The 26,091-nt window shown below is 38.8% G+C and overlaps 1 protein-coding gene across 1 annotated transcript in view; it reads right to left on the bottom strand.

Moving 5' to 3' along the window:
* Positions 1-26,091, bottom strand: part of MALRD1 (MAM and LDL receptor class A domain containing 1) — an 836,583-nt gene that overhangs the window by 332,032 nt on the left and 478,460 nt on the right. The window contains exon 29 of the mRNA XM_075553413.1: positions 9,934-10,117. Within this exon, the coding sequence (XP_075409528.1) occupies positions 9,934-10,117 (184 nt within the window). The remainder of the gene's footprint in view (positions 1-9,933; positions 10,118-26,091) is intronic.

Here is a 26,091-nt window from a genome sequence, read left to right as displayed (position 1 = left end):
TAGGATCAGGTATCAGGCATCAAAGACCCAGAACAAAAAATCATGCCATTGTGAATGAGGGGGAGTGTGGCATGGTGACCCAAAGCCCATCTGTAGACAATGGGACATCCCCTTACAGAAGGGCCGCGGGGAGGAGATGAGTCAGTCAGGGTGCAACATAGCACTGATGAAACATACAACTTTTTTCTACTTCTTTAATTCTTCCTTTCCCTTACCCACCAGCCGCACTATCATGACCCCAATTCCACCTTACAAATCCGGTCAGACCAGAGCATGTACATGGGTACAGATAAGAGCTGGAAACAAAGGAAATCCAAGACAGATAAACCCTTCAGGATCAATATTGAGAGTAGCCATACCAGGAGGGTAAGGGAAAGGTGAGGGATTAAGGAGGAATCAATCAACATGATCTACCAATAACCTCCTCCCAGGGAGATGGACAGCAGAAAAGTGGGTGAAGGGAGACATCGGTCAGTGTAAGAAATGAAAAAAAAATTAATAAATGATCATGGGTTCATGAGGGAGGGAGGGTGGGGGAAGGAGGGGGGAATAAGCTGATACCAAGGTCTCAAGTAGAAAGAAATGTTCTGAAAATGATGATGGCAACAAATGTACAAATGTGCTTGACATGATGGATGGATGCTTGTATTGTGATGAGTTGTATGAGCTCCCAATAAAATGACAACAAAACCAATAAAAAATGGATATATGGATTTTTATAAGAGCCCCAAATAAAATGATTAAAACAAAACCCAAAAATCCCCCAATGTAAAAGTCATGGCAATGGGTAATAATGGCACTTCCACTCAGTAAAATATAATTTGGTAATATATAGGACTACACTACTGGACTGGCGACCCAGAACATTAAGCCCTGGGCTGCCAACCCAAAGGAAGTGGATGAAATCCACCAGCTGCTCAGTAGAAGGAGGAGTCACTGTCCGTTCCATAGGATGACAGCCTTGTAAGCCCTAACGCTTTGTCTGCTCTGTTGTACAGATCACTGTGGTCAAAATGGACTCAGTGGCAGCGGGTTTATATGAAACTGCATAAATACAGAAGTGTGGAAAATAGAAAGTTTAAATATAATTAAATGATTCAGTAATCTTATAAATCAGGATACTGTGTCATTTTAAAGAATTATAGGAACAGGGGCTTAATGTTTATGGGAAAGTTGGAGAGGATCTTCGTGACTCTGGCCATTATTCACAAGAGTAAAGAATACACATCAAGATAAAATGCTTCTTTGATTTCTTCACCGCTAACATGATATTTTTTAGCATCTGTAATTTATAATTTAATCATCTGTATCATGGCTCAATATGCATTTCCTTAAGTTACATGTCACTATCTCTTATTTGCATAATGTAGATTCAGTAAGAGCATGTTGATTCACAAACTGAATATCATCAAGTGGACCAAGTCTTATTCAAAACAAATATCTTTATTTAATCCTACTATAAAATTATTATTGGAAATTATGACCCTAAAGTTAGCAATATTAAAAATTAATCTCTTTATATCATGTCTTAGATATATTTGACTCAAAACAGTATAATATTGATATTTGATATTAATGAGAATTTGTTTTGGTATACACCAAGTAGCATTGCATTTAATAGAAATGTAAACTTTTTATTAGTTGACATTGTATAAGGCATTTTATGATATAAATGTTAATCATTAGAGATTCCTAGAGAGCAACATTTGGTTTAATGTATTTGTTAGTTGACTTTTAAAAATAAAAAAAAGAGAATCAAGAAACTACTTAACTTGCTGAAAGACAATAATTACTCTGAGCAGAGAAGCTCTGAAGAGATTATTGTTGCAAAGCAAAACTAGAAAAGTTCTGAAAATGATCCTTTTAAAGTCTACATCTTATATCCCATATTCATGTATGTGCTGAACTGTCCCTGTTAATTAGAGAGAAAGCAGAAACCTTGGGGATAAGCCTCAATTTATGGAATTCAAGAGGAAGCAGGATAAAAGAAGGAAATAAACATTAAGAAAAAATGTACTCATAGCAAAAGCCATATTAAAAAACAAAAGAAAACCAGAAAATAACAAATGCTGGAGAGAGTCTTATACACTGTTAATGGGCTTATAAACATGTACAAGCATGGTGGAAATTAATACGGTGTTACCTAAAACAACTGGGACTAGAGAAATGCCATATAACCCAGACAGACCTCTGATAGGTGTTTAGTCTAAAGAAATAAAAAACAGAACAGGAACCAATATGTGCAACCCCATGACCATTGAAGCGCATCTCAAAACAGCAAGAATCTGGAAACAGCCCAAATACCCATTTGTGGAAAAATGGATAAAGAAACTCTGGTACACTCACAGCTGAATATTATGCCTCCCCCAAACAAGTGATTAAACCACAAAACATCTCATTATATAGGTGGACCTGGAAACCATTGTGCTGAGCAACTTAGTGGGTCTTAAAACAACAAATACCCTGTGTGGCCTTTATCATAAAGATAAACATCAAGCCAAATGTAGGCATCAGTTCTCAGGTCCTATAATCTACCAAGCTGCTCTCTCAAACAAGGATGTGATGTACGGGGTGCACATGTTTCACAGATCCTCCCCTTACTTGTGGGCTTAAAAATCACTTCAATAGAGGAAGCCTCTCCTCAGCAGGGATCCCTTTCCTCATGTTGGGTGAAGAGGGAGAAGGTCAATCAGTCCTTGCCATTGAACATTTTTCTATAGTCAACTCAAACCAACAGTCACTCCTAGAAAGATAATCAGTGAGCCCTGAAGGAAAGTCAAGTGGGGAGGAGGGCAGGGGTAGGGTCTGTCTCAGAGAAGTTATCAGTTCTGTTGGTGGCTAAACCAGATAGGGCAACCTGGCCGTGGCAAAAATGCATAGCATTCCTTACATGGACACCCAAAGGGAAAATACACTTTGTATTATATTCCTAATGAGGCACTTAAAAAAAGTTGTATTGGCCTTCACCCACTGTGGGAAACAGATCCCCCCCCCCCCCATTTTCACCCTGTTTGCCAGCACATTGTGAGTTCTGCGGCTTAGAAGTTCTCTCCCTGAAGACATCAGCCATCCAGAGCAATCAGACTATTGACTGTCCCACCATAGGTGGGGCTCACACCCTACTGATAAGGATGGTGATTGTTTCCATGGGGAGTCCAGAGAATAGATCAAACCAAGTCAAGGAGGATCAAGGAGAGGCTGCCATCTTGAGTCTAGGATCTGCCCATCTTGTCACATGTGTAACCCTAATCCCTTCCTAGATTGTCCCCCCCACCACTGCTGTATTACCTATGGTACAACCCCTTCCTGTGACTATGTGGTTACCTGTAATCTGGGGAGCTTGCATGCCCCTAGGTATATATAGGCCTTGCTCAGAAATAAAGAAGCCTCTGCTCTCTCTCATTTCCCACCTACACATGGACCGCCAAGAGAGGCTGAGGTGAGCTTGCTCCCATGATTTTATCTTCTCTCCTACCTTTCCTATCTTCTATGACTTTACTATAATTTTATATATTATTGCTGTACAATTGCTCCTACAGACCTCGCCCCCCACCCCATGTTGTCAGAGGCTGGTTACTCTGACAATCCACATATCATATAATTCAGTAATTCAATTATATCAAGAAGAGTTGTACAACCATCACTACAATCAATTTTAGAATGTTTTCTTCTTTTTGTACTCATTGTTATAAGCGTGATTATTTTTTTCATTGTGACAAAAATTTACGCGACAAAATATTCTCAAATTCAACAACTTCTACATGGACAAGCCAGTGCGATTGATTATACCCTTCATACTATGCATCAATTATTGATATTCTTTTACAAATTATTCCACCACCATTAATATAAATCCAATGCCCACTAAACAAAACTCTCTTTTCTTCATCCATGGTAACCATTGGTCAACTTTGGTATCGTCTTGGTTTTCTTTTTAATATTTTTGTGATATAAAATTCACATATCATACACTTCCATCATTCTTTTAAAAAGAGTTTTATATCCACCATAACAATCAGTTCTATTGCTTTCTGCTCACTCCTTCATTCACTGTTTGCACACCATTGCCCCTCAATTCCCCCCACCATTGCATCAATTATTGTCTCTATGCATGCACAACTTCTGTGCTTTATACAATGGGACAACTAAAAGAAACAATCAAAAAGCAAACACAGAATGAAACCCAAAAATGAAATGATACTAATATAAAGATAAAATAAAGAGTACAAGTGAAAAGACCACCAACAATATTTTAAAAGCCAGAGAAGAAATTTCTGTCGTGGAACAAGTGAGAAATATTTAAGCCTAGAGAAAATTCAGGTCAAGAGGTAGGTCAAATGACCAAATATCATATCATATGTGGCTCTATTCACCAGCATCAAGTTTGCAATCTTCTCTGCCTGACAGTAAAGCTGTTCGAGTCCCTCTCTTGTGGCCACAGGGGATCTGCCAGAGACTTAATCTGACTAGCTTCTCTGCAGATGGATGTTGGGCCCGCACTGTCCTCCACAGCCCTCTACAAATTGGGCGTTCACAATTTAAGCTGTGCTACTTTTCCCTTCATTTTATTTGGGTGTTGTTATGGTCATCTTTGGATCACACAGGCTGGTGAGCTTCTTCGATGAAGACTTAGTTGATGCCTCACTTAGATGGCTTTTGGTTTGAATAAAAGCCTTTAAGACCCCAGGTACTATTCTAATTGATAACAGTTACCATCTGCCTTCTTCACCACAATTTCTATAGCATTGATTGGGCACTTTTGAGCTATTTCTATCCGGCCCTTAATGACCCAGGCTATGTGCTACAGACAATTGGGACCTTAAATTCTGTCCATTCAGGATGTACAACATTCTTCATAGACCACACCATACAGAGTCAATTTTGAAACCCCTCTGAGTGAATTGGACTTTACCTTCAACATACCTAGAGCAGATTAAAGGAACTGAAATACTCCCTTAGATTTAAGACTAAAACACCCGAGAGGAATTGCATGGCTAATATTCCAAGGTTATGGATTTGAAAGTCATTGGACTTTGGTTCAATCCTCAATAAAATGTAAAGGATGTCTCTACTGTCAATCAGAGACATATATAAACCATAGCTAAATGAATTAATTTGAGATCACACTTAACCATACCCCTAAACTAAGAGCAATTCATTCTTATGGCATGGCCCTACTCAATACTTGTCCTCAGAACAAACTCACGGATGATGTGGACGAAAAGTATGGTGAAAAACAAAATAGACATTGGACATTGCCCCGCTATTGGAAAGAATAGCTTTGGAGGTTCCTTAAAGGCTTTCCTTAAAACAAGCACCAGTCTAAGCGAGGTGTGAGCTATGTCTACATGGAGGAAATAGTCCTGTCGACATTATTCCTGTAAGTAGTAAAATCTAGGACCAAAGGTGGGAACGGTATTAGAGCTTAACTTCTGATCATCCAGTCTGCAGAAGATTAGGGCTGACAATGGAAGTTCCAAATTCATGTGCAGGATCGCCACAGGCTTTAGCCCCCGAAGAAGCCCCCTCCTACCACTGAACAGGGATGTGAATAGAAATACTATCAAACAGAATACCTTTGAAAGTGAATATATGCCGATGTAGGTAGGTTAAAATTAAATATCTTATCATTTGTTCACCCTTTTGACCCATTTTAAATTTGTTCTCATTTTTAATATTTTCTGCTTTCTCTACATTGAGGTCTGCTTCATTTTGCTATCATAGTTTGGATTTGGATTCTTTTGGGGGGTGGTGGGAGGTAGTTTTAATATGTTTTTCTGTATGTGAAGTCCAGGATAGGCAAATCTATAGGTGCCATAAATGACTTAATAATTTCTTGGAGGAGCTTAGAGGAAAATGGTGGGGGTGGGGTGGGAATAATAAGGACACTAAAGAAGAACATATTTTAAAACTGATTATAATGATGATTACAAGAGTCTTCTAAGTAAAATTAAACCCTTGAATTGTATGGTATGCACATGATTTCAGTAAAACTGTCAACAGGAAGAAGTAAAAGGTAAGTCCAAATGTGCAGTAGTTCGCTAAGTTTGCACGCACGCATGCATGGGCCGAGGCATTGTCTGTCATACTGTCATTGTTTTGATCCCTCGGGCTGGGAAGCTCCTCTGCGTGCCTTCCCCTGTGTGTGTTGTCCTCGACAATGGAAAGACAATGAAGGAAGGCAGGAAAGAAAGAAAGAAAAATGTGAAGTATTCCTTCCAAGCAAGGATAGCATCAGTTCCATAATAAAGGTCATGGCAACCTAATTTGCATATAATTTGAAGTTGCTCTCTTAATTCAGGGAAATGACTCACCATGGAAGAAGATGAATGACACTATTAATAATAGTACTGGAAGCACAGCAACAAAATACACTGACGTGGGTCCAAATGTCTAAACACTTGATATTTATTAAAATATTTAGAATTCACAGAAACCTAGGACGAAAATATTATCAGCATCATCCTCAGTTCTACAGATGAGGGAACTGGGACACAGTAAATTGAAACTGACTCAAGCTAGGAAGGACCATAAGTGCCAAAGCCAGATTCCAAGCTCAGTTCGTTTGGCTCAACGTTCTATCCTTTTCCACTGGACTATGACGGAAACGTCCTGGTGTGTGGTGCACTCAGCTTTGGGCTCATAAGTGCAAGGCTGATGATTTAAACACACCAGTCACTCTACTCGGTCCTGCAGGGTCTCGGTAAGTCAGAAACAATTAGATAGCAGTGGGATTTTTATTTATTTATTTTTTTATGATTTAGTGACTGTTTTTTTTTTTTTACCCTACTCTTCAATTAAACTGTCAGTGGGAGGAAACAACTGAGCTTCACTAATACACTTAACCATTCTTCTTACCTATATTGCACATCAGCATTGTGTTGACATCTAAGTCAAATCTGAACAAACCAGGAACAATTATAGAGTAGGTGGGATCGGGCAGTGTGTCCTTCTGTTGTTTATAGGATCACAACTGGATGGCACTTAATACCAACCACAATTCTAAACTACGAGGATAAAAGTAAATAAATATTTAATGGTTCCTTACGAATTCTTTCATAAATTTACACCTTGATGTCTTGTTATTCTGTATAAAAATCTGTTATGATGTCCAAAAATTATTTGAAAATCCTTACTATTTATATAGCACATTTGGCTACTAAAATATGCATATTTTTTCCAAAATGTATTCTAGATATACATTTGATATTAATTATAGATACTAAAGTGTTACTCAGTGCTGAGTTCACCAACTGAGTTGAACAGAATTTATTATGGTATTTTTATTCTCACCAGAGTTTAAAACAAGAAGGCTAAGAGATAGAACGGAGTTCAACATAATACCTAACAGAGCTGGAATAAATGATGTCTCAGTTCCTGTCTGTCCTGAGTCACCCCATCTAGGAATTACTCTGTGTCCCTGGAGAGGAAAATCATTCCTCTCATGTAATAAAAGCTCCTATCTTTCCCAAACCTTAGGAAAATTGTTAAAGAATTTTCTTTTTCAAATTGCCAGAATCATACATAGATTGAGTTACTAACCACAAGAGAAATTCAGCATATTACTAGGAAAGTTACCAGAACAAAGTTTCCAAACTCTCCATTCTCACTTCTAAGATTCTTTTCTCATGACATTATGTTCAAAATGCTGTTTTCTTTTTCTAGAGCATTTTATCCCTAACGCTCCAAGCACAAACCTTGCTTCCTATTTGGCATAGCTGCGTACTCCCTGGGTCACCTGGAGTACAGGTATTCTGACTGTAGGTAACATGTCTAAGTTTGTTATCTAGAGGCGCTATTACGGAAACGTCACCCACCACATTCACCTTATAAACATGTAGGAGAATAGAGAGTGGTTCCTTGTTCACTGCAGCACTGTTCACAGTATCAAGGTGAAGACAACCGATATGCCTATCGGTGGAAGAATGGGTAAGTACATGTTGGTACACACACAATGGAAAACTTGCATAGCTAGAAAATAATGATTGAACAGTCACGCCACGGAGGAAACCCCTCATGACATGGACGGATTTGGCAGATATTAAGCTGACCGAAGTTAGTCACTCACCAAGGGATAACTATTGTATGAGACCATTGTTACAAAAGTTTCTTAAAAATGTATGATAAGTGATTTTCATGACAAGAGAAATAGACTTTGATTGTTATCAGGGGTAGGGGACTTGGGGAAGAAGTGGGATTAATAGACTCAAAGGGAAAGAGGTGTTAACTTGGGTAAAAGAGAAGATAATGTTCTACTAGAGTGAAGAAAGAAATCTAAGGGTCAGGAGAGGACAGAGAAAGCTGTTGGGAGGTTTGAAAATTATTTTAATTTGAATACAAAATTGATCATCTGAAATGTAATCGCCCACATAATTCACAATTAAAATTTAAAACACACATTTTAAAATAATGCAGCTCTCGAGACAGGCTTTCTGTCTCTTTTAGCTCTGAATAAACTCCTTGTCTTTTCTGAGCTTCTATTCCTGGGCACTTCCCCGGCGGCCTGGCACCTTTATTCCTCCACCCATACTTGGCTTTCCTTTGTTTTGATTTCATCTGAGAGGTGAATTCAAGGCACAGTCCTTAGCGATTCTGCTTCACTCACAATAAAGAAGATCCATTTCCAAATGGATTTATATCCAAACACATAAAGGTTAGGCTTTACTGTACCTAGTAGGTATAGGGGGCACATCCCATCAACAGCAGTAGTAGAGAATATATGCAGAAGCTGGGTAGTAATCACCTTTCCTGGGAGAAATGTAGGGCAAGTCAAACTGTACAGGATTTCCTCTTAAGCAGAATCCTTCGAAGTAGCAGTTGTTCGAAAAAGAACAGAAGCCATAACAGCTCCAAAACTAAAGTCACATTTTTAAATCGCCTCAGGGAAATGATATGTTAATATGAGAGCAATGGCACAATGAAACAGCACTCAGGTTTACTTCATCGGTCCCGGAGGCATGTCGCCAAGTGTATCAATGTGGAAAACCCCAGCGGGAATATACTTCATTGGCAATAGACATCACACGGTACTATTTTGAAAATCAAATGGAAGAATTTTTCTGAAAGGACTTTGCAGACTGAAGAATTATATGAATATATTGGAAATTCATTTGAAACATTCTAAATAGTTTTCTAAAGAAAATCTATGTGTAGATATACTTTGAATTCAGAAGCATGGGAAGTGAGGGTATGCTTTTTCCAAGGTACTGCTCATTCGATAGGAGTCCAGGGATAGAGTGATGACGTACTCAATGAACTGTTAACAGAAAAGTAGGCAATTCAAATTCACTCCTCCCTGTACAGGTGAATGGGGCAGTTCTACTCTGTCCCATAGTGTTACCACGAATTGGAATAGACTTGACAGCAACGGGTTAGTTCCACATGTTAAGTCCCTTAAGAATAATGAGATTTGCATTCAAGCACTTGCAATACCATATAAGGTTGCTGCGAGTTGAATTCGAATTGATGGCAGTGGGCATGGTTGGTTATAGGCTTTTGTTGTTAAGTAAAGCTCTCTGTTCAAGATCTGCTTGAATTATATCTTAATGTATTTGTAATATACGTGTTGAGTGTCAGTCTTCTATTTCCTTTTTACTACTTCATTTAAGATTCATTTGAATTCAGTACATGTTTGTCAATATTAAGTTTGCAGTTTAAATTGTGTTGAAAAATCAGCCTAAGGGAGATCCGTTTGGCATGTTCAAGGAAGTTTAGGAGGAAGACAGCAACCACGTTTGCAGTGAAAGACTGGAAAATCCATTACATCTCAAATATTATGCAATATAAACTCGACAACTGTGGGATTATCCCTTTGACTTGAGTTCTGGGTACGTACAAAACACTTACTAGCAGGCAGCTTCATAAAGTGTAGCAAAGGCAAAATATAATAAGTATAAACACGCTCCCAAATGGAAGTGCTTTCCAGGTACTTACCGGTCGTGCAGTGTTTAAATTCAATGTCGTCAATTGCAGCTCCTCCTCCCAGGTCCCTTGTTCGGATACCTTGAAATATAACTTCAAAATTCCGGACCTTTCCCAGCAGGATCACAGCCTTTTGCCAGTGATCTACGGCGTTCTGTCCATTTTCTTGCCAGACTGTTGAGAGTCCTTTCTCTGTCTGAAAGTAAATAATTTGCATTAGGGAAGTATATGGTACATAGTGGAGGAAAGCTAGCAACTAAGATCGGAAAGAAGCATTTGACCAGTGAAACAATAAAGAAGGTGCTGATCTCTGATAATGGCATGACCTTTACCCTACCCCCACAAGGGTGTGTCCCCAAATCTTTATTAGTAGACTAAAATAAACTGGTGTTTTCAGAGACAGCATGACTATAAAGTGTCCTACTTAATTAAATCCCACTTTCACGTATACAGAAAACCCTGGATGTTTGATAGGCTTTGATCAGAATGGTTGCCTGAAGGCCTGGCTTCACAGCTCTGGGTTGTGCCCAACTACTATTCATATTCTGTGGTTATTAGGATGGCACCTTTTCTGAAGGGCTGAAAACCCTTACAAGAAGAGAAAAGAGATGAACAGGAAGAATTGTGAAATAGGGATCAGGAATAAATCACCAGCCCCCAGGGAGAAGACATGGTAATGTGTGTGGATCAGAGAAGAAAAGCGATAGAGAATCTATCAGGGTACTCAAATCTCAAAATTGTATGGGCACATGGATATAACTGAATATTTTAACTATTCTAACCAGTTTTTTTTAAGACCTCTAACCAGTTTTATACCAGATGTTTCCCTTAAAAGGTTTAAACAAAACCTTTAAAAACATGTATAAATAACTCTTCTGGGTAGCTCAGGTCAGTCTGCAAGTAGTAAACCATCCTAGTGCTTAAATATTCCCAGCACAGTACAGCACGCCATTGCTTAATGAGTAACATAGTCCAGACCCCAGAACGAAGGCATGACCACTGTGTCAGTCCCAGCTCATAACCACCCCCCAACCCCCCAGCGCTGTGAATAGGTTTCCAAAGCTGTCAGTCTTTATGGAACCAGAAAACCGAATCTTTCTCTTCAGAAGTGGCTGGAAGGTTTGAAACAATGACCTTGTTATTAGCAGGCCAATGCTTATCCAACAACACCACCAAAACAAAAACAAAAAAACCCAAACTCACTGTCGCTGAGTCAATGCCAGCTCACAGAGATCCTGCAGGACAGAGTAGAACTGCCCCTTCGGAGTTTCTGTTCTTGCCTGTGGAAAGCCTGGTGTTTCATTCTCACAGCTGTGGGCGGTTCGACCCTCCAACATGTAGATCACAGTCCCACACCTAACCACCACCCCATGAGGGTTCCTAACAGTGCTGCAGGTCACCTCAGATAACATAACAGTAATGAGTAGGCAAGACAGAGAGGAGAGAGAGAGAGAGAGAGAGAGAGAGAGAGAGAGAGAGAGAGAGAGAGAGAGAGAGACAGTAAAATGGAATGTATACCAGTTAAGTGCAAAGACAACATTTACATCACACCATGTAATGTTTGATACTCCGAGCCCAGACCCCTTTCAGCACTACCAAATTACATCGGCACTCACACAGACGCCATCCGTGTGATTAGCTTACATAATATCTCAGGGCCCTTTATTTTATTTCAAGGATGTGCACACAAGAAAATTTCTCTATATAGACCTATAATTAAAATAATAAATAAATAATTAAAATAATAATATAAAGAAGTTTGGTGGGATGGAAAAATCAAGGTGAGATTGCCCAACAGATTTTGACATACAGCTGTGAAATAATTTAAACAGATATTTTAAAGACTATAGGTTAAAAAGGAAAAAAATATTTATAGAGGGTAAATATTACATATCCACAACTCCCTGCTTTTCGGGGAATGCACTATGTTCATAAATATGACTGACACCTTGTTTTGTTGAATGAGATCTTTGATAAGACACTCTGCCTCTGTGTGGCTACAGAGAGAAAAGGGAGCTACTGCATATCACTTCTCTAAAATTAGCTCTGGGAAAGAACTAACAGTCTACAGCTAAATCTTCCAGTGGCCTTTCCCAAACAATAACAGATTAACACTCCCAGGATGCAGAATTCACAGCTAATTAATGGGACTTCTTCTCTTTGTGATTACTAGAGAACTGAAATCCTTTTCAAGGTTGGTTTTTGACTCTCAGTGATATTTTAGTGGTTTGGAAACAAAGGGGTGGTTAGTTAAATTAAAGATTAAAGTACAGGGCACTCCGTCCATAATATGACAATGTAATAGTTGTGGGTATTGATGCAAGGTTGACAATTTATAAACTTTAATCCCTTTACTAATTTTTCTTATTATTCAACCTCTAAAATTTATAGAAGTTCTTATTAGTAATGCCAAGCCCCAACAGACTTTTCAATAAATAGCATCCAAAGAGATTGTATGGTCATTTCAATCAATAAAATGTGAACTATTTCTGTCTAAAATTGAGCTTCTAATAAAACAGAGACGTGGATAATGTATTCATTGACATTTTATGAGGCAGGAAAGTGAAATGAGGGCTAATTCTCTCGGAACTCAACTATAGTTCAATCTCATGGTGGGAACGGGAGAATCTCATTCCAATATATTTGCTATTGTTCCAATTAGATCCCATAATTATGAAATTTATTCATTTAACAGTTCAAGGGGGATTGATTTGATTCTTGACTTATCATTGCCCTTATTCATTTATTCAGCAAACATTCCATGCTTGCATGGCACAACATACTATGGTAGACATGGTACTGACCTTGTAGAGGTAAGAATCTAATGTAGGAGACAGCCCTAAAAATAGATAACTATAAAATTACTGGGTACATAGTAATTTTATATATACTCTGCTCAGGACCTAATGATGTACTGTTAGCATCTGTACGGTTATGACTGCCTCTAAATAAGAATCCTAACTAGGAGAAACACTGTCTATCAGTTGGTCATACTGTACTGGCTTGTGGATTATTGCTGTGACATTGGCAGCTTTGTTTCCTATTTCAAAGTCAAGTAGGACCCTCTACTGTGGACAGCTTTCAACGAAGCTTACACTCAGAGAAGAGGAAGAGAAATCTGTCCATCTTCTACAATGATTGGCCAATGAAAATCTTATGAATAGCAAAGAAATAATGAACCGACATCATCTCAGGGGAAGGGCACACAGATTGGAGTGAACTTAAAATATAAGAAGCTATCTTCTCAAAGTAGAGGCCCCTTTATTGATTTGGATGGTACGAACCATTTAAGAACTGCATGGATAGGTGTGACATGACTCAAAATGAGAAGATAGCTAAAGCTTCCAGTAATAATCAGAACGTGAAATGTATTAAGAATGACTTGAGAAAGTTGGAAGTCATTAGAAATAAAATGGTATGCCTAGAAACCAAATGGACTACATTTATGAAAAGAGACCCAGGAGAACCTCAAGAGCATCCATCAGAATAAGATCAGGAGCCAGGGATGGAACAGCTCATCAATGGTTCATATGCAAATGCAAGTTAGAGTTGAAGAAATTTTTAAAAAGTCCACAAGAGACCAAGTACAGCATCTGGGGTCTTAAAGGCTTGAAACTTAACAAGTGGCCATCTAGCTCAGAAGCAACAAAGCCCACATGGAAGAAGCATGCCAGCCCATGTGATCTCGAGGTATCAATAAGATCAGGTATCAGGCATCAAAGAACAAAAAAATCATATCATTGTGAATGAGGGGGAGTGCGGAGTGGAGACCCAAAACCCATCTATAGGCAACTGAATATCCCCTTACAGAAGGGTCGTGGGGAGAAGATAAGCCAGTCAGGGTGCAATATAGCAATGATTAAACATATAACTTTCCTCTAGTTCTTTAATGCTCCCCCCCTACCTTGCCTCAATATCATGATCCCAATTCTATCTTACAAATCTGGCTAGACCAGAGGATATACAGTGGTACAGATAAGAGCGGGAAACACAGGGAATCCAGGACACATAAACCCCTCAGGACCAATAATGAGAGTAGCGATACCAGGAAGGTAAGGGGAAGGTAGGGGAGAAAGGGGGAACCAATCACAACGACCTACATACAACCCCCTCCCTGGGGGAGGGACAATAGAAAAGTGGGTGAAGGGAAGCCTCAGACAGTGTATGACATGAACAAATAATAATATTTTATAAATTATCAAGGGTTCTTGAGGGAGGGGAGAGCAGGGAGGGAGGGGGGAATGAGGAGTTGATACCAAGGGCTCAAGTAGAAAGCAAATGTTTTGAGAATGATGATGACAGAAAATGTACAAATGTGCGTGATATAATGGATGTTTGTATGGATTGTGATGAGTTGTACAAGCCCCCAATGAAATGATTTTTTAAAAAAAGAGTCAAAGTACAGCCTTAAGTATACTCCACCTGAATTTAGAGAATATCTCAAGAATTTACTTGACACATTGAAGTAATCACCAAAGATCAGACACAATGTGGGTTACCATGAAGGACATCAGTCACGAGGAAGTCAAATGGCCATTAAAATGACAGGAAAGAAAGAGAAGACCAGAATGGATGTAGGAAGAGACTGAGAGTTGACCTTGAGGGATCAGTAGTTAAAATGAGCGACAGAAGTGATGAAACAATTGAGCTGGACATAGGATATCGAAGCACAGCTTGAAAACACAGAGTATAGATTTATAATGAAATGTGCAATAACTTGGAGTTGGAAAACCAAAAGGGAAGAACAAGCTTGGCATTTCTCAAACTGAAAGAAAAAAAATGGAGAACCAAATGAAATAAAAAATTAGGTCCTGTTTTGCAATGTTGAAAAATGTATGGCAAAATATAGTCACTCTACCAAGTAGTATTACATATTAGATGGTACATTATATTAAAGATGTTCATGCCACACTGAAGGTATTAGTAAAGCACAAGGCTTCAGGAGCTGAGGAAATACCAATTGAGATATTTTAGCAAACGGATGCCAACTTTTGTATACAACGAGATATCTAAAGACAATGTGTTAGTCTGGGTATGTTAGAGAAACAAATCCACAGAAACTCATATGTATAAGAGAGAGTTTTATATAAAGGGTAAGTGCACTTCAAGAAAACATCCCAACCCAGTGCTGCCCAAGCTCACAAGTCCAACATTAACCCATATGTCTGACACCAATCCACAAAGTCCTCCTCCATCTCACAAACACACACTATAACACTGACTGCAGGAGGTAAGCCGATTCAGTGAATGTGTAAGCATCTTAGCACTGGCAGGGGTCTCCATGCAGCTGCTCCAGCACCTAGGGCTGCATCGGGCTAGGTTCATGTGACTTCTCTTTGGGACTGTCTTGCAGGAAGTGAGCCTTGCCAGCTGAAGCACGGAACTGCAAGAGACCCAAGAACTAGAAAGGCGAGGCTCACCAAACCTTCTATCCCTCTGTCCTTCAATTAACTCCACATGTGTTTATCACCCAGGTTGGCACAATAAACCTTAGCTAATTCAGACAGCTATCCAACCAATTGGTTGGAGGATATCCATATTTGTGAGCATTTCAAATAAAGGTGACCAATCAAATGTGGAAAGTAGAAAATAGTATCATTAATTACACATAGAAGTAAAACTTTGTGGAAGATCATTCAAAGTAGCTGAACATTACTTCAACAGGGCACTGCTAGAAATCAAGTCCAATTTAGAAGGGGATGTGGAATGAAGGATAACATTTCCGACTCAAATAATATGTGGCTGAAGCAAGAGGGAAACAAACATGATTACCTTGTTTTATTGACTACTGAGGTTGTTAGTTTATTGCACCAACCTGACCAATAAACACATGTGGGGTTAATTGAAGGGCGGAGAGATAAATAGCTCAGTGAGCCTCGCTTTTCTAGTTCTCAGGTCTCTTTGTGAAAGCAGACTAGGGTGCAGCTGCCTTAGCAGTTCCCTGATTCAGCTGGCAAGGCTCACTTCCTGCATGACATCCCAGAGAAAAGCCACATGGACCTACCCCAATGCAGCCCTGGGTGCTGGAGCAGCCGTGTAGAGACCCCTGCCAGTGCTGACATGCTTACATGTTCACTGATTCAGCTTTCCTCCTACAGTCGGCATCCTAGTGTGTGTTTTGTGAGATGGAGGAGGACTTTGTGGATTGGTGTCGGACATGTGGGTTAATGTTGGAGTTGTGGGCTTGGGCAGCAATGGGTTGGGATGTTTTCTTGATATGCACTTAACCTTTATATAAAACTCTCTCTTATACATGAGTTTCTGTGGATTTGTTTCTCTAAAGTGCCCAGATTAACTCAACTATGTAAAGGCGTTCAGCTGGATCATAAAAAATATGGACAACATTATGAAGATTGGGAATTCCAGAACACTTCATTGTGTCCTACAGAATCCCTATATGAGACATTTCGGAAGCAGGAAGAGGATATGTGTCTATGGGGGAAGACAATTCAAATGACAGCAGATTTCTCATAAAAAAACAATGGTGCCCCTGAAAATACAGAAACAACTCAATCCAGAGTTCTATAGCCAATGAGATATTTTTCAGAGACGAAAGGGGAAAGTAAATATTTTCTCAGCGAAAGAAATTGTATTGCTTGCAGTCCTGCTAACATAGGACGGCTACAGAAATTCTTCAGACAGAAAGGAAGGAGGACAGGAGGACACTTGAAGTATCAAGATGAAAGAATGTGGACTACAGAATTATGAGTAAACCCATTTAAAATTTCATCTCCCCCGTTGGCTTTTCTACATTATTAAAGGTTCAGCAAAAATAGAAATATTATATGAAGGGATTTTAACACACATAATGGAAATACTTAAGACGCATAAATGGGAGCAGACAAAAGATCCTCTAGTGAGCAATGGTTTTTACTCTTCAGGGGAGTAGGATAATGTTGAAAGGTCACCTTTATACCCTTAATATATTTTGTTGTTTGTTTGGCTTTCACATACACCATGCGCCTAAGTGAACCACCGAATAATTCACTGAATAAATAAAATACTTCACCCAGAAATACCATCTCATTGATCATTTATTCATGTATTTTGTTCATAGCCCTTATTAAGGCCATAGATATTACACATATATTACAATTATGCTTAATTTATTTCCAGCTATATTATAATTTGGGTTACATGGCCAATGGCATAGCCTCCATATTCCTTTCCTGATTACGGATAAGGTAAAGAAACCATAATATGGCCTGGAAAACAAACAAGCAATGCCTGTCTGCTCCCTCACCTGATATTAACCCTGGAGAAACTCTAAACCAGTGGCTCTCCCCCTTCCTAATGCTGCGACCCTTTCATACAATTCCTCATGTAGTGGTGACTCCCCAACCATAAAATTATTTTTGTTGCTACATCATCACTGTCATTTTGTTACTAATATGAATCAGGTGACCCCCGTGAAAGTGTCATTTGACCCCCCCCCCCCACAGGTTGAGAACCACTGGTCTAAATCCTGTTAGGAAGGATGAATTTGTGGAACACAGAGCGGTAGATGGTGGGTGGGTGGGGGGAGAGTAATAGAGACTAAGAAACACCTAGGAAGTATCAAGATTGTCTTAGACACCTTGGGAAGTGGCTTTGTGCAGCCTACAGAAGAGCCAGCTGGAAACTGCCCTTGAGACTGGAGAAGAGCTCTCTCATGCCATTCTTCTTCCTGGCAAAATCACAATGGTTGCTAGACAATTTCTACAGAGATCAGCAATTATATTTCTACCTGAAACATTGATGGATATTAGCCTTAAGGTTTGAAGACACTGCTGAAATGAAGAGCTGGTTAAAACACTCTTCCTACCTCACTCCCCTTCAAATTCTCCAGGATACAGAAAACCACGTTCAGAGGACTCCTTTTCTATTGCTGCTTTCTATTATCTAAAGGCTGAGATGCTGATGAAAGATGTTATCGAGTGATAACTCAGGGGTCAGCAATAGGTTCCCGGTGCTTGGATTTCTTTGCTTAAAGGAATACCCTTTTCATTTGTCTAAACTCATCTGGATGGACACAAGCAATGGGCTAGTCTCTACCTTTCCCCTAAATTGCCAGAGGAGAAAAGCATGGATGATGACTTGCTGAGATCTTACACAGTCTTCCTGAGACTTTATAAAGGCAGCAATGGGCATCTCTCTATTGCAGAGGCCCTGGTGGGTTCAAATTGCCGACCTTGTGGTAAGTTGCCCAGTGAGTATCCACGTGACCCTAGGGATCCTTAATGACCAAGGAGAGCAACTTCAACTATAATGGATGTGGGAGTTCACAGGCACAAACTGTCAGGGGCCAAATAACTGTTAATGAGTTGAAGAATATGTAATAGTTAAAGCAGAATTTTAAAAACATGTGCATCCAGAATTTTAATAATCTGGATGAACATATGTACAGGAGACAGGAAAGATGGAGCAATAAACACAAGATCAGAAAGAATAACTAATTAGAAATATCGAGTGTGAAAAACATGATGGATGGCGTAAAGAAAACAAAAATTATAATAGAGAATGTGTACAAGTAACAAATGAATGGATGAGTGAAAAATCGCAGTGAAGGCAGCAGGGAAAATGATAATGAGAGGAAAGTGGAATGTCCCAAAGATAATTAATGATAAAAGCAGAATGAGTTTTAAAAGAGTGACAAAGAAGATGGAAATATCTGTAGAAAATGACACAAATTTAAAAATTCCAGATTTAAGGATGGATGAAAGATTTAAAATGATTGTAAAACTTAAAATCAAGAGATAGAATGTAAACATACTTAAATAGATAATAGTGAAATCGAAGAACTTAAAACAATAAAATTCTAAAAGTTGCCAGATAAAGCACCGGTCAGCAAGTTATGGAAAAACCGTCTTGTCAGCAGAAGCAAAGGTTGAAAAAAATATTACTAACATTATATATATGAAAGAAAATTAACCTCGAATATAGAATTTTATGTCCAGCTAAATTGTCACTAAAATATAAGCCCATGATAAAATTACATAAAAGTATGTAAAACCTATATTTTTGGAAAACATATTTTTAAACATTTTATTAGGGGCTCATACAACTCTTATCACAGTCCATACATATACATACATCAATTGTATAAAGCACATCTGTACATTCTTTGCCCTAATCATTTTCTTTTTTTTCTCCTCTTTTCTTTTTTTACATTTTATTAGGGACTCATACAACTCTTATCACAATCCATACATATACATACATCAATTGTATAGAGCACATCCATACATTCCCTGCCCCAATCATTCTCAAAGCATTTGCTCTCCGCTTAAGCCCTTTGCATCAGGCCCTCTTTTTTTTCCCCCTCTCTCCCCGCTCCCCCCTCCCTCATGTGCCCTTGGTAATTTATACATCGTTATTTTGTCACATCTTGCCCTAACCGGAGTCTCCCTTCCCCTCCCTTCTCTGCCGTCCTTCTCCCAGGGAGGAGGTCACATGTGGATCCTTGTAATCATTTCCCCCTTTCCAACCCACTCACCCTCCACTCTCCCAGCATCGCCCCTCACACCCTTGGTCCTAAAGGTATCATCCACCCTGGATTCCCTGTCCCTCCAGCCCTCATATGTATCAGTGTACAACCTCTGCCCTATCCAGTCCTGCAAGGTAGAATTCGGATCATGGTAGTTGGGGGGAGGAAGCATCCAGGATCTGGGGGAAAGCTGTGTTCTTCATTGGTGCTACATCACACCCTGACTGACCCATCTCCTCTCCTGAACCCCTCTATGAGGGGATCTCCATTGGCCGACACTTGGGCCTTGGGTCTCCACTCTGCACTTCCCCCTTCATTCAATAACATTTTTAAAGGCCTCATTAAAAATATTACAGAATGTGTGCAAACAAGAGAAGAAATAAGTTCAAGGAGTTCTTCAAGAGATAGAGTAGAATAATCTTATAGTATAAAAGACAGGGCCAAAGGAGGGAGCAAGTTTATATAAACACAACCTAGAACCCAGTTCTGGAAGCACCAACACTGGCAGCTGTCACAGGAAGGGAGAGTCGAAAAGGCAGGGATGCATTACCACGTGAGTAGTCAAAGGAAAGATATTGATATCAAAAAATATGTATTAGAGGCAAATCAAGCTAACTATGAGTTTTATGCTAAAGGTAAAATCCATCATAAGAACAACAATAAAACATAAAATTAATAAACAAACATATGGAATAGGATAGCAATAATAGGTTTTACCACCAAAATAACAATAGAACTTTAAAACCCAAAACACCAAACCACTTGCCATAGAATCAATCCTACTCATAGAAACCAGGGTTTCTGAGACTAACTCGTTATGGGACCAGTCTGTCTCATCTTTCTGATGAGCATGAACGGTCAGCCCAGTACCCAACCCACAGCGTCGTACCTGGAATCTAAAACATCCTGAAAATCCATTGTGAAATTTTAGAAAGCAAGAATGTGTGAAAGTATTTACAGACAATTTATAGAAGAAACCCAAAACAGGTCAACGAGTGAATAAAAAGATGCCGAAATCCTTGACGGTGAGGCAGTTTAAGGGCACCTGGAAAACACGAAGTGTGTCCTTCAGAACCGGTCCTGCTGCAGCAAGAACCAATGGAAGAAATGGCTCTTTGAGCAGGAAGGTGAAAAACCACATTCAGAAGAAGAGTTGTGACCCATTGGCATTTTAAGGAATGAACAATACACTCAGAACACATGGAAACGTACTGTGAAATGCATACAATCAAATGATGTATCTAAGGAAGGTGGCCTGTGGGAAGGAAAAGAAATGAGCTTGGGAAACATAGATGAAAGAAGTACAACCAATTTAAAATTAATAAAATTAAAATATATAAAACATTATATTATTGTTATTTAAAGAGGCTTTCTGGAGCCGTTAACCACATGTCAGGTGTACAAACCCACCTGCTGCTCACTATACAGGAGAAAGACCCGACTTTCTACTCCTGTGGAAACGTAAACTCTCAGACAGGGCAGCTCTATGTAGAGGCTTGGAATAGAAGAAAAGTTATCAGGAAAAACCATATTAAATGGACTATTTAATATGTATCTATACATTATTACGCAGACATATAATGTTTACATATTACATAATGTATCTAGACTTTGTTCTCTATACGTATCAGCACTTTGATTGTTTTCAAATGTACAATACTAATGCCCAAGCCTAACTGAGATAACAAGTAGAACTCATAGGGATTCTACAGAACTTAATAAAATTGCCCCTTTGTATTTTCAAGGCTGCGAATCTTTGCAAGAACAGAAAATGCCATCTTTTCTCCCTCGGAGCGAGTGGTGGAGCAGGTGAGGAGACTCAGATCATCGACCTTGTGGCTAGTAGCCCACGATCATTACAGCACGGATACACGTGTAGCCATGCGGAAACTGGGGGTGGCTTCTACGGCAACTAGCTGCACTATCTTCAGATGCTTTTCTGCTATCTGCAAAAATTCAGAAAGTTTGTTGGCACTGTGAGGTTGGTGTTGGCCTACGACCTTCAAGGATGGTAGTTCACACTAGCAGCTTCAAGGGATAAAGTTAAGGCCATCTGCTCCTATAAAACTTGCTTTGAGAATGATTGGGGCAGGGAATGCACGGATGTGCTTTATACAATCGATGTATGTATAGGTATGGATTGTGATAAGAGTTGTATGAGCCCCTAATAAAATGTAAAAAAAGAAAAGAAGAGAGAAAAAAAAAGAAAATGATTTGGGCAAAGAACATACAGATGTGCTTTATACAATTGATGTATGTATAGGTATGGATTGTGATAAGAGTTGTATGAGCCCCTAATAAAATGTTTTTTAAAAAAACTTATAGTATCAGAATCCTATATGGGTTATTTTGATTTCACTTGACTTTATACATACACCCATACACACAAATCTATACCTACATAAAACACCCTACATAGTTTTAAAAAATATAACCACTCTAAGTCATTAGAATTTACTCCGTATAGCTGAAAATCTCATAAAATTTAATAACTCTGAGAACATTTTAAAGTTAATTAATAACTATAAGAACCCACTTTTAATCTGATAGGAAGAGGGTAGCTTTCAAATATTCTAATAAAACTTTTTCTATGCCTAAATGTGAGTGATTTCTCTTTCCTGATAGAATTTTTTTTCACATTTCACAAATTAGAAAATAACTTTGAAAAACACACTTGAACTGGCAATGTTGAAAAAATTTTTAAATACATACGAGGCATACTGCAATTGCTCTGAACTTTGGAAGACACAAAAAGAGTAAGGATAATCTACAATATAGAGTAGGTCATGAAGATGATTATTCTGACAAAGTTACAGACAGAATGAGTTTTGCAAGGTCCCTACTCGCTGTATAGAAAAGGCTCACTAACCCAATTAAAATCCCAATCTATGATAGTCAAGGTGATTTCCTATTAAGTGGCTGATGGTCAATTTCCACTGTCTTTCACACTACATTTGGTTCCTGAAGGAGAAACAAAAAATCATAGGGTTGAACACAAAGCAATGGGGAAAACATCAAAATGAAGAATCTCAGGAAGCAACTGACAGAAAGAATAATAAGAGGAGGCAGCAAGGTCGGGAGCGAGATGTCAGTTATGAAGGATTGCATCTGTCCCTTGGCGCATTGTGTGTGCGTGGAAGTGGGTACCCAGTCCATACAAATGGAGAGCAGCAGTTTCTTACAAAATGGTTGGGCACAACTTAACTCGCTTTTATTCTTTGCCTAGTGGGGAAAATTAGAGATAAAAATAAAACACATGTAGGTATGTGAAACAGCAAACGGAAACAAATGAAGAGCAAATTCGACACCAAGATTCTTGCACATACCTTTTTCTCTGCCCAGGATCACGTGTACATTGTGCACAGGGACAAATGGGGGCATTTCTGTAGAAGAGTAAAAGAGGGAACTTCTAGATAGGCCATCCCCTTGAATCCACACTATCTTAGAGGACGCACATATACAATGTACAAAAGCATTACTAGCTCGGAAAAGCGAGTAATAGACCCATTCTGGAGGTATCTACTTGATTAAATCACTTTATATGCCTAAAGATCAATTTTTATATTTCCTTTAAAGAGGCAAATAAGAATATTCAAGATTTCACTGTTACAATATATGAGTGAAAATGAAAACTGGTAGCAAAAAAAGCGGTATTACAAACCAAAATAAATGACAGGAGGATGTAAAGACACAGAAACAATAGAAAAATTATACCAACACCAATCCATGTAAGTCTAACTCTCAATTCAAACATGACTGGAATTAAGAGAGGTAAACACTGACCTATTTATTTTAAAATTAGAATTTTAACATGATAAAATAAATTAAATCCTTTCATTTACTTAATCCATTCATTGAGCACCTTGTCTAAATCAGATACCCTTCCAGGTGTTGACAAATTTTACAATGCAGAAAATAAGAGTAAGCTTGGTTTACATATACTCCATGAGAAGGTACATTTAACTTCCTCACTGTGTCTAGATATCCCCTAACGCAAGTGGGGACAAATAATGAAACATGCTAGGGTGTGTTCAAGAAAGCGTTTCCAATTCCACACTGAGGTTGTAAGACTCCATCTTATAGCCAATGGTAAACCACTGAGAATTGGATATTTTGGAAATAAACCCTGAAGATCCCAGGAAGAGAGCCTTCCCTTGAAAGAATCAGACTAATAAAGAACTGCATTGAAGATTTCAGGGACTAATCATTATTTTTAAATGGACAGCACAACATCAGAATGTGGTTTTCTTAGCAGCCCCAAAGCATGGATGGGAAATCAGATGAAAAGATTGTTGAAAAAATGGAGGAAAACTTTCCAGGTTGGAGGTGGGAAAATTGGGGGTGATAGCATTCACAGAAATAATAATAATTTAAAAAATACCTGCTTAGCAATTGGGAGAACAGGCTCTGGAATCTTTTACCTTTGTTTAATCCTCCGTGATTCCCCTTCCCAGATGGGTGTAATGGAAAAGTTATTTTTAACTGTATTTTACTCAGATGTAAAATGGAGATAATGAACATATTTATTCACAATTTCTTATTTTAAGCCTTCCTGGTCGAACGTCTATTTCAGAACTTTAGACAATTTAGAAATATATGACTGTCGACATACCATCTATTGATTGACAGCCAGCAAATATTAAAAGACAGAGACTCTGAGAATAAGAAGAATTTGAGATGTTTAGCAATTTGAGAAATAAAAGGACAGAGGTTAGAACTTCAGGGCAAAATCCTTCAGGACTGGAGAAATTTCAGGTGACAACATCTTTTCTACCGCAGTAGGCTGGTTGGGAACTTTAGGAGAATGATAAAGAGGAAGTCAAGTAAACCCCAAATAGGTGTTTTCTAAAGAAAGATTTACTCTCGAGAAATGAAAAGAACATGTAATATGAAGCTAGGAGCAGTGAAAGACAAGAAAACTTTGAGCGACCACCCGCTAATCATCCAATCACCTGCACCTCTCATCTCTCCCAGTCTTCCCATGCTCAGAAGACACTTGGAATAAGTGATTTGGGGTCAACCTGTTCTTTATTTTGTCCACAAGGTGGGGTCATTGACCCAGAAAAGTGGTGGGTGGTCCTAGCTGGTCAAGCGAGGAAGAAAGGCCAAATATGTTTCAGCTCCAAGAAGTCCCGGTGGTGCAGTGGTTAAACACTCAGTTGCTAACCCGGGGTTGGTGGTTTAAAGACATGGGGAAAGGCTGTGGCAGGTTGCACCCATAAAGATTACAGCCCTGGATACCTAATGTGCAGGGAGTGGTTACTAGGAGCCTGAATCAGCTTCATTGCACGCAGCAACAAACACGTGTTCAGCTTCAGATGCGTATATTTTAGAAAATATCTATAAATCATTTGATAATTGTTCTGTCTGTATATGTGCATCAACTGTGGGTTACACACACAGGTATCTTACTAGGATGAATTCCTTGGTGGCAAATCCCAAGGCTCACTTCTCTATTCAAGAAACCCAGGATAAGAACTGAATCTAGAGAGAGGAAGATCAGAACATAATCAAGGGAGGGAACCGTTTCTTGCTTTCATATGTGCACACTTCAGGTCTAAATTATAATAACGTTAACACAATACTAGAAGTTATTTTTTTAAGGTTGTTACATTGTGTTATTGTTGTATGTACAACAGAAGGCAATACTACCCTGTCCCCCATCATCCTCAAAAACCCCTTTATGTCTCAGCCCACTATTGCAGCTACTGTGTCAATCCATCAATTGAGGGTTTTCCTCTTTGTCACTCACCCCCTAGCAAGCATGACACCTTCTCAAATGAACAGTCCCCCTTATGGCACGATGTGGATGCGATGCTAACACCTGCCCAGATTTCTCTGAGTCGAATGCCCATGCCACCACCAGAGTCTAAGAATACCACTTAGCCATGTACTTGATAAGGAAACAGACTCTGTTTCAACCTGGAATTAAAGAGGTACTGCTCCGAAAGGCCAAAGGCATGATATGATGAAAGTTACTACCAAACCGGATGCAATATTTCTCTTTAAAAAGGCAATAACAACACTTAGGCTACAATATATTATCTAGACATATTAACTGCTGAAACACCAGGCTTAGAACTAAAAAGGAAAGTTGGATTTTGTTTAGCTTTTTAATTTATTATGCATATAAAATTTGAGAGCTGTACTCATTAAGGTTTAATATCATAAAAGAGCTGTGTATATTCCCTTAGGAATAACTCTGAGAAGCAAAAGATCATGAATGGTGGATTAATTACCCAGCAATAAATGATAAGGAGTTGATTGAGGACAAGAATACTATATAAAATCCCATTAGAGTCAACTTGATTTCAACTCATAGTGACCTCGAAGAAAAAAAATAATTATTTCAGTTATTTATTCACATCCTTGTTCCATCAAGGACTAAGAGTGAGGAAATGATAGTAAGATAGTATGAAACTAGCGATAAATTGGGTTAAGATAAAACTAGGGGAGCAAAAATGAGATGACATTTAGTACTCCACCTAGATGTCAGTCTAGCTATCACTCATGGACAAACCCAGAAGTCAAAAGATGCTGAAAACCACAGAAAAGCAATTTTTTTCTGTGTGTATGCACTCTCACTATGCACTCACATGAGTGTGTGTAATGACATTTTATACATATATATGAACAAATGAGAGTGTGTGATGCCTTATTGATAGATAATTCACATCCTATTCAATTGATCCATTTACAATGTT

Source organism: Tenrec ecaudatus, chromosome 6 (assembly GCF_050624435.1).
Source record: "Tenrec ecaudatus isolate mTenEca1 chromosome 6, mTenEca1.hap1, whole genome shotgun sequence".
Classification (NCBI taxonomy): Eukaryota; Metazoa; Chordata; class Mammalia; order Afrosoricida; family Tenrecidae; genus Tenrec; species Tenrec ecaudatus.
The sequence above is the reverse complement of the archived record's forward strand: the minus strand, read 5'-3'. Positions and strand labels throughout refer to the sequence as shown.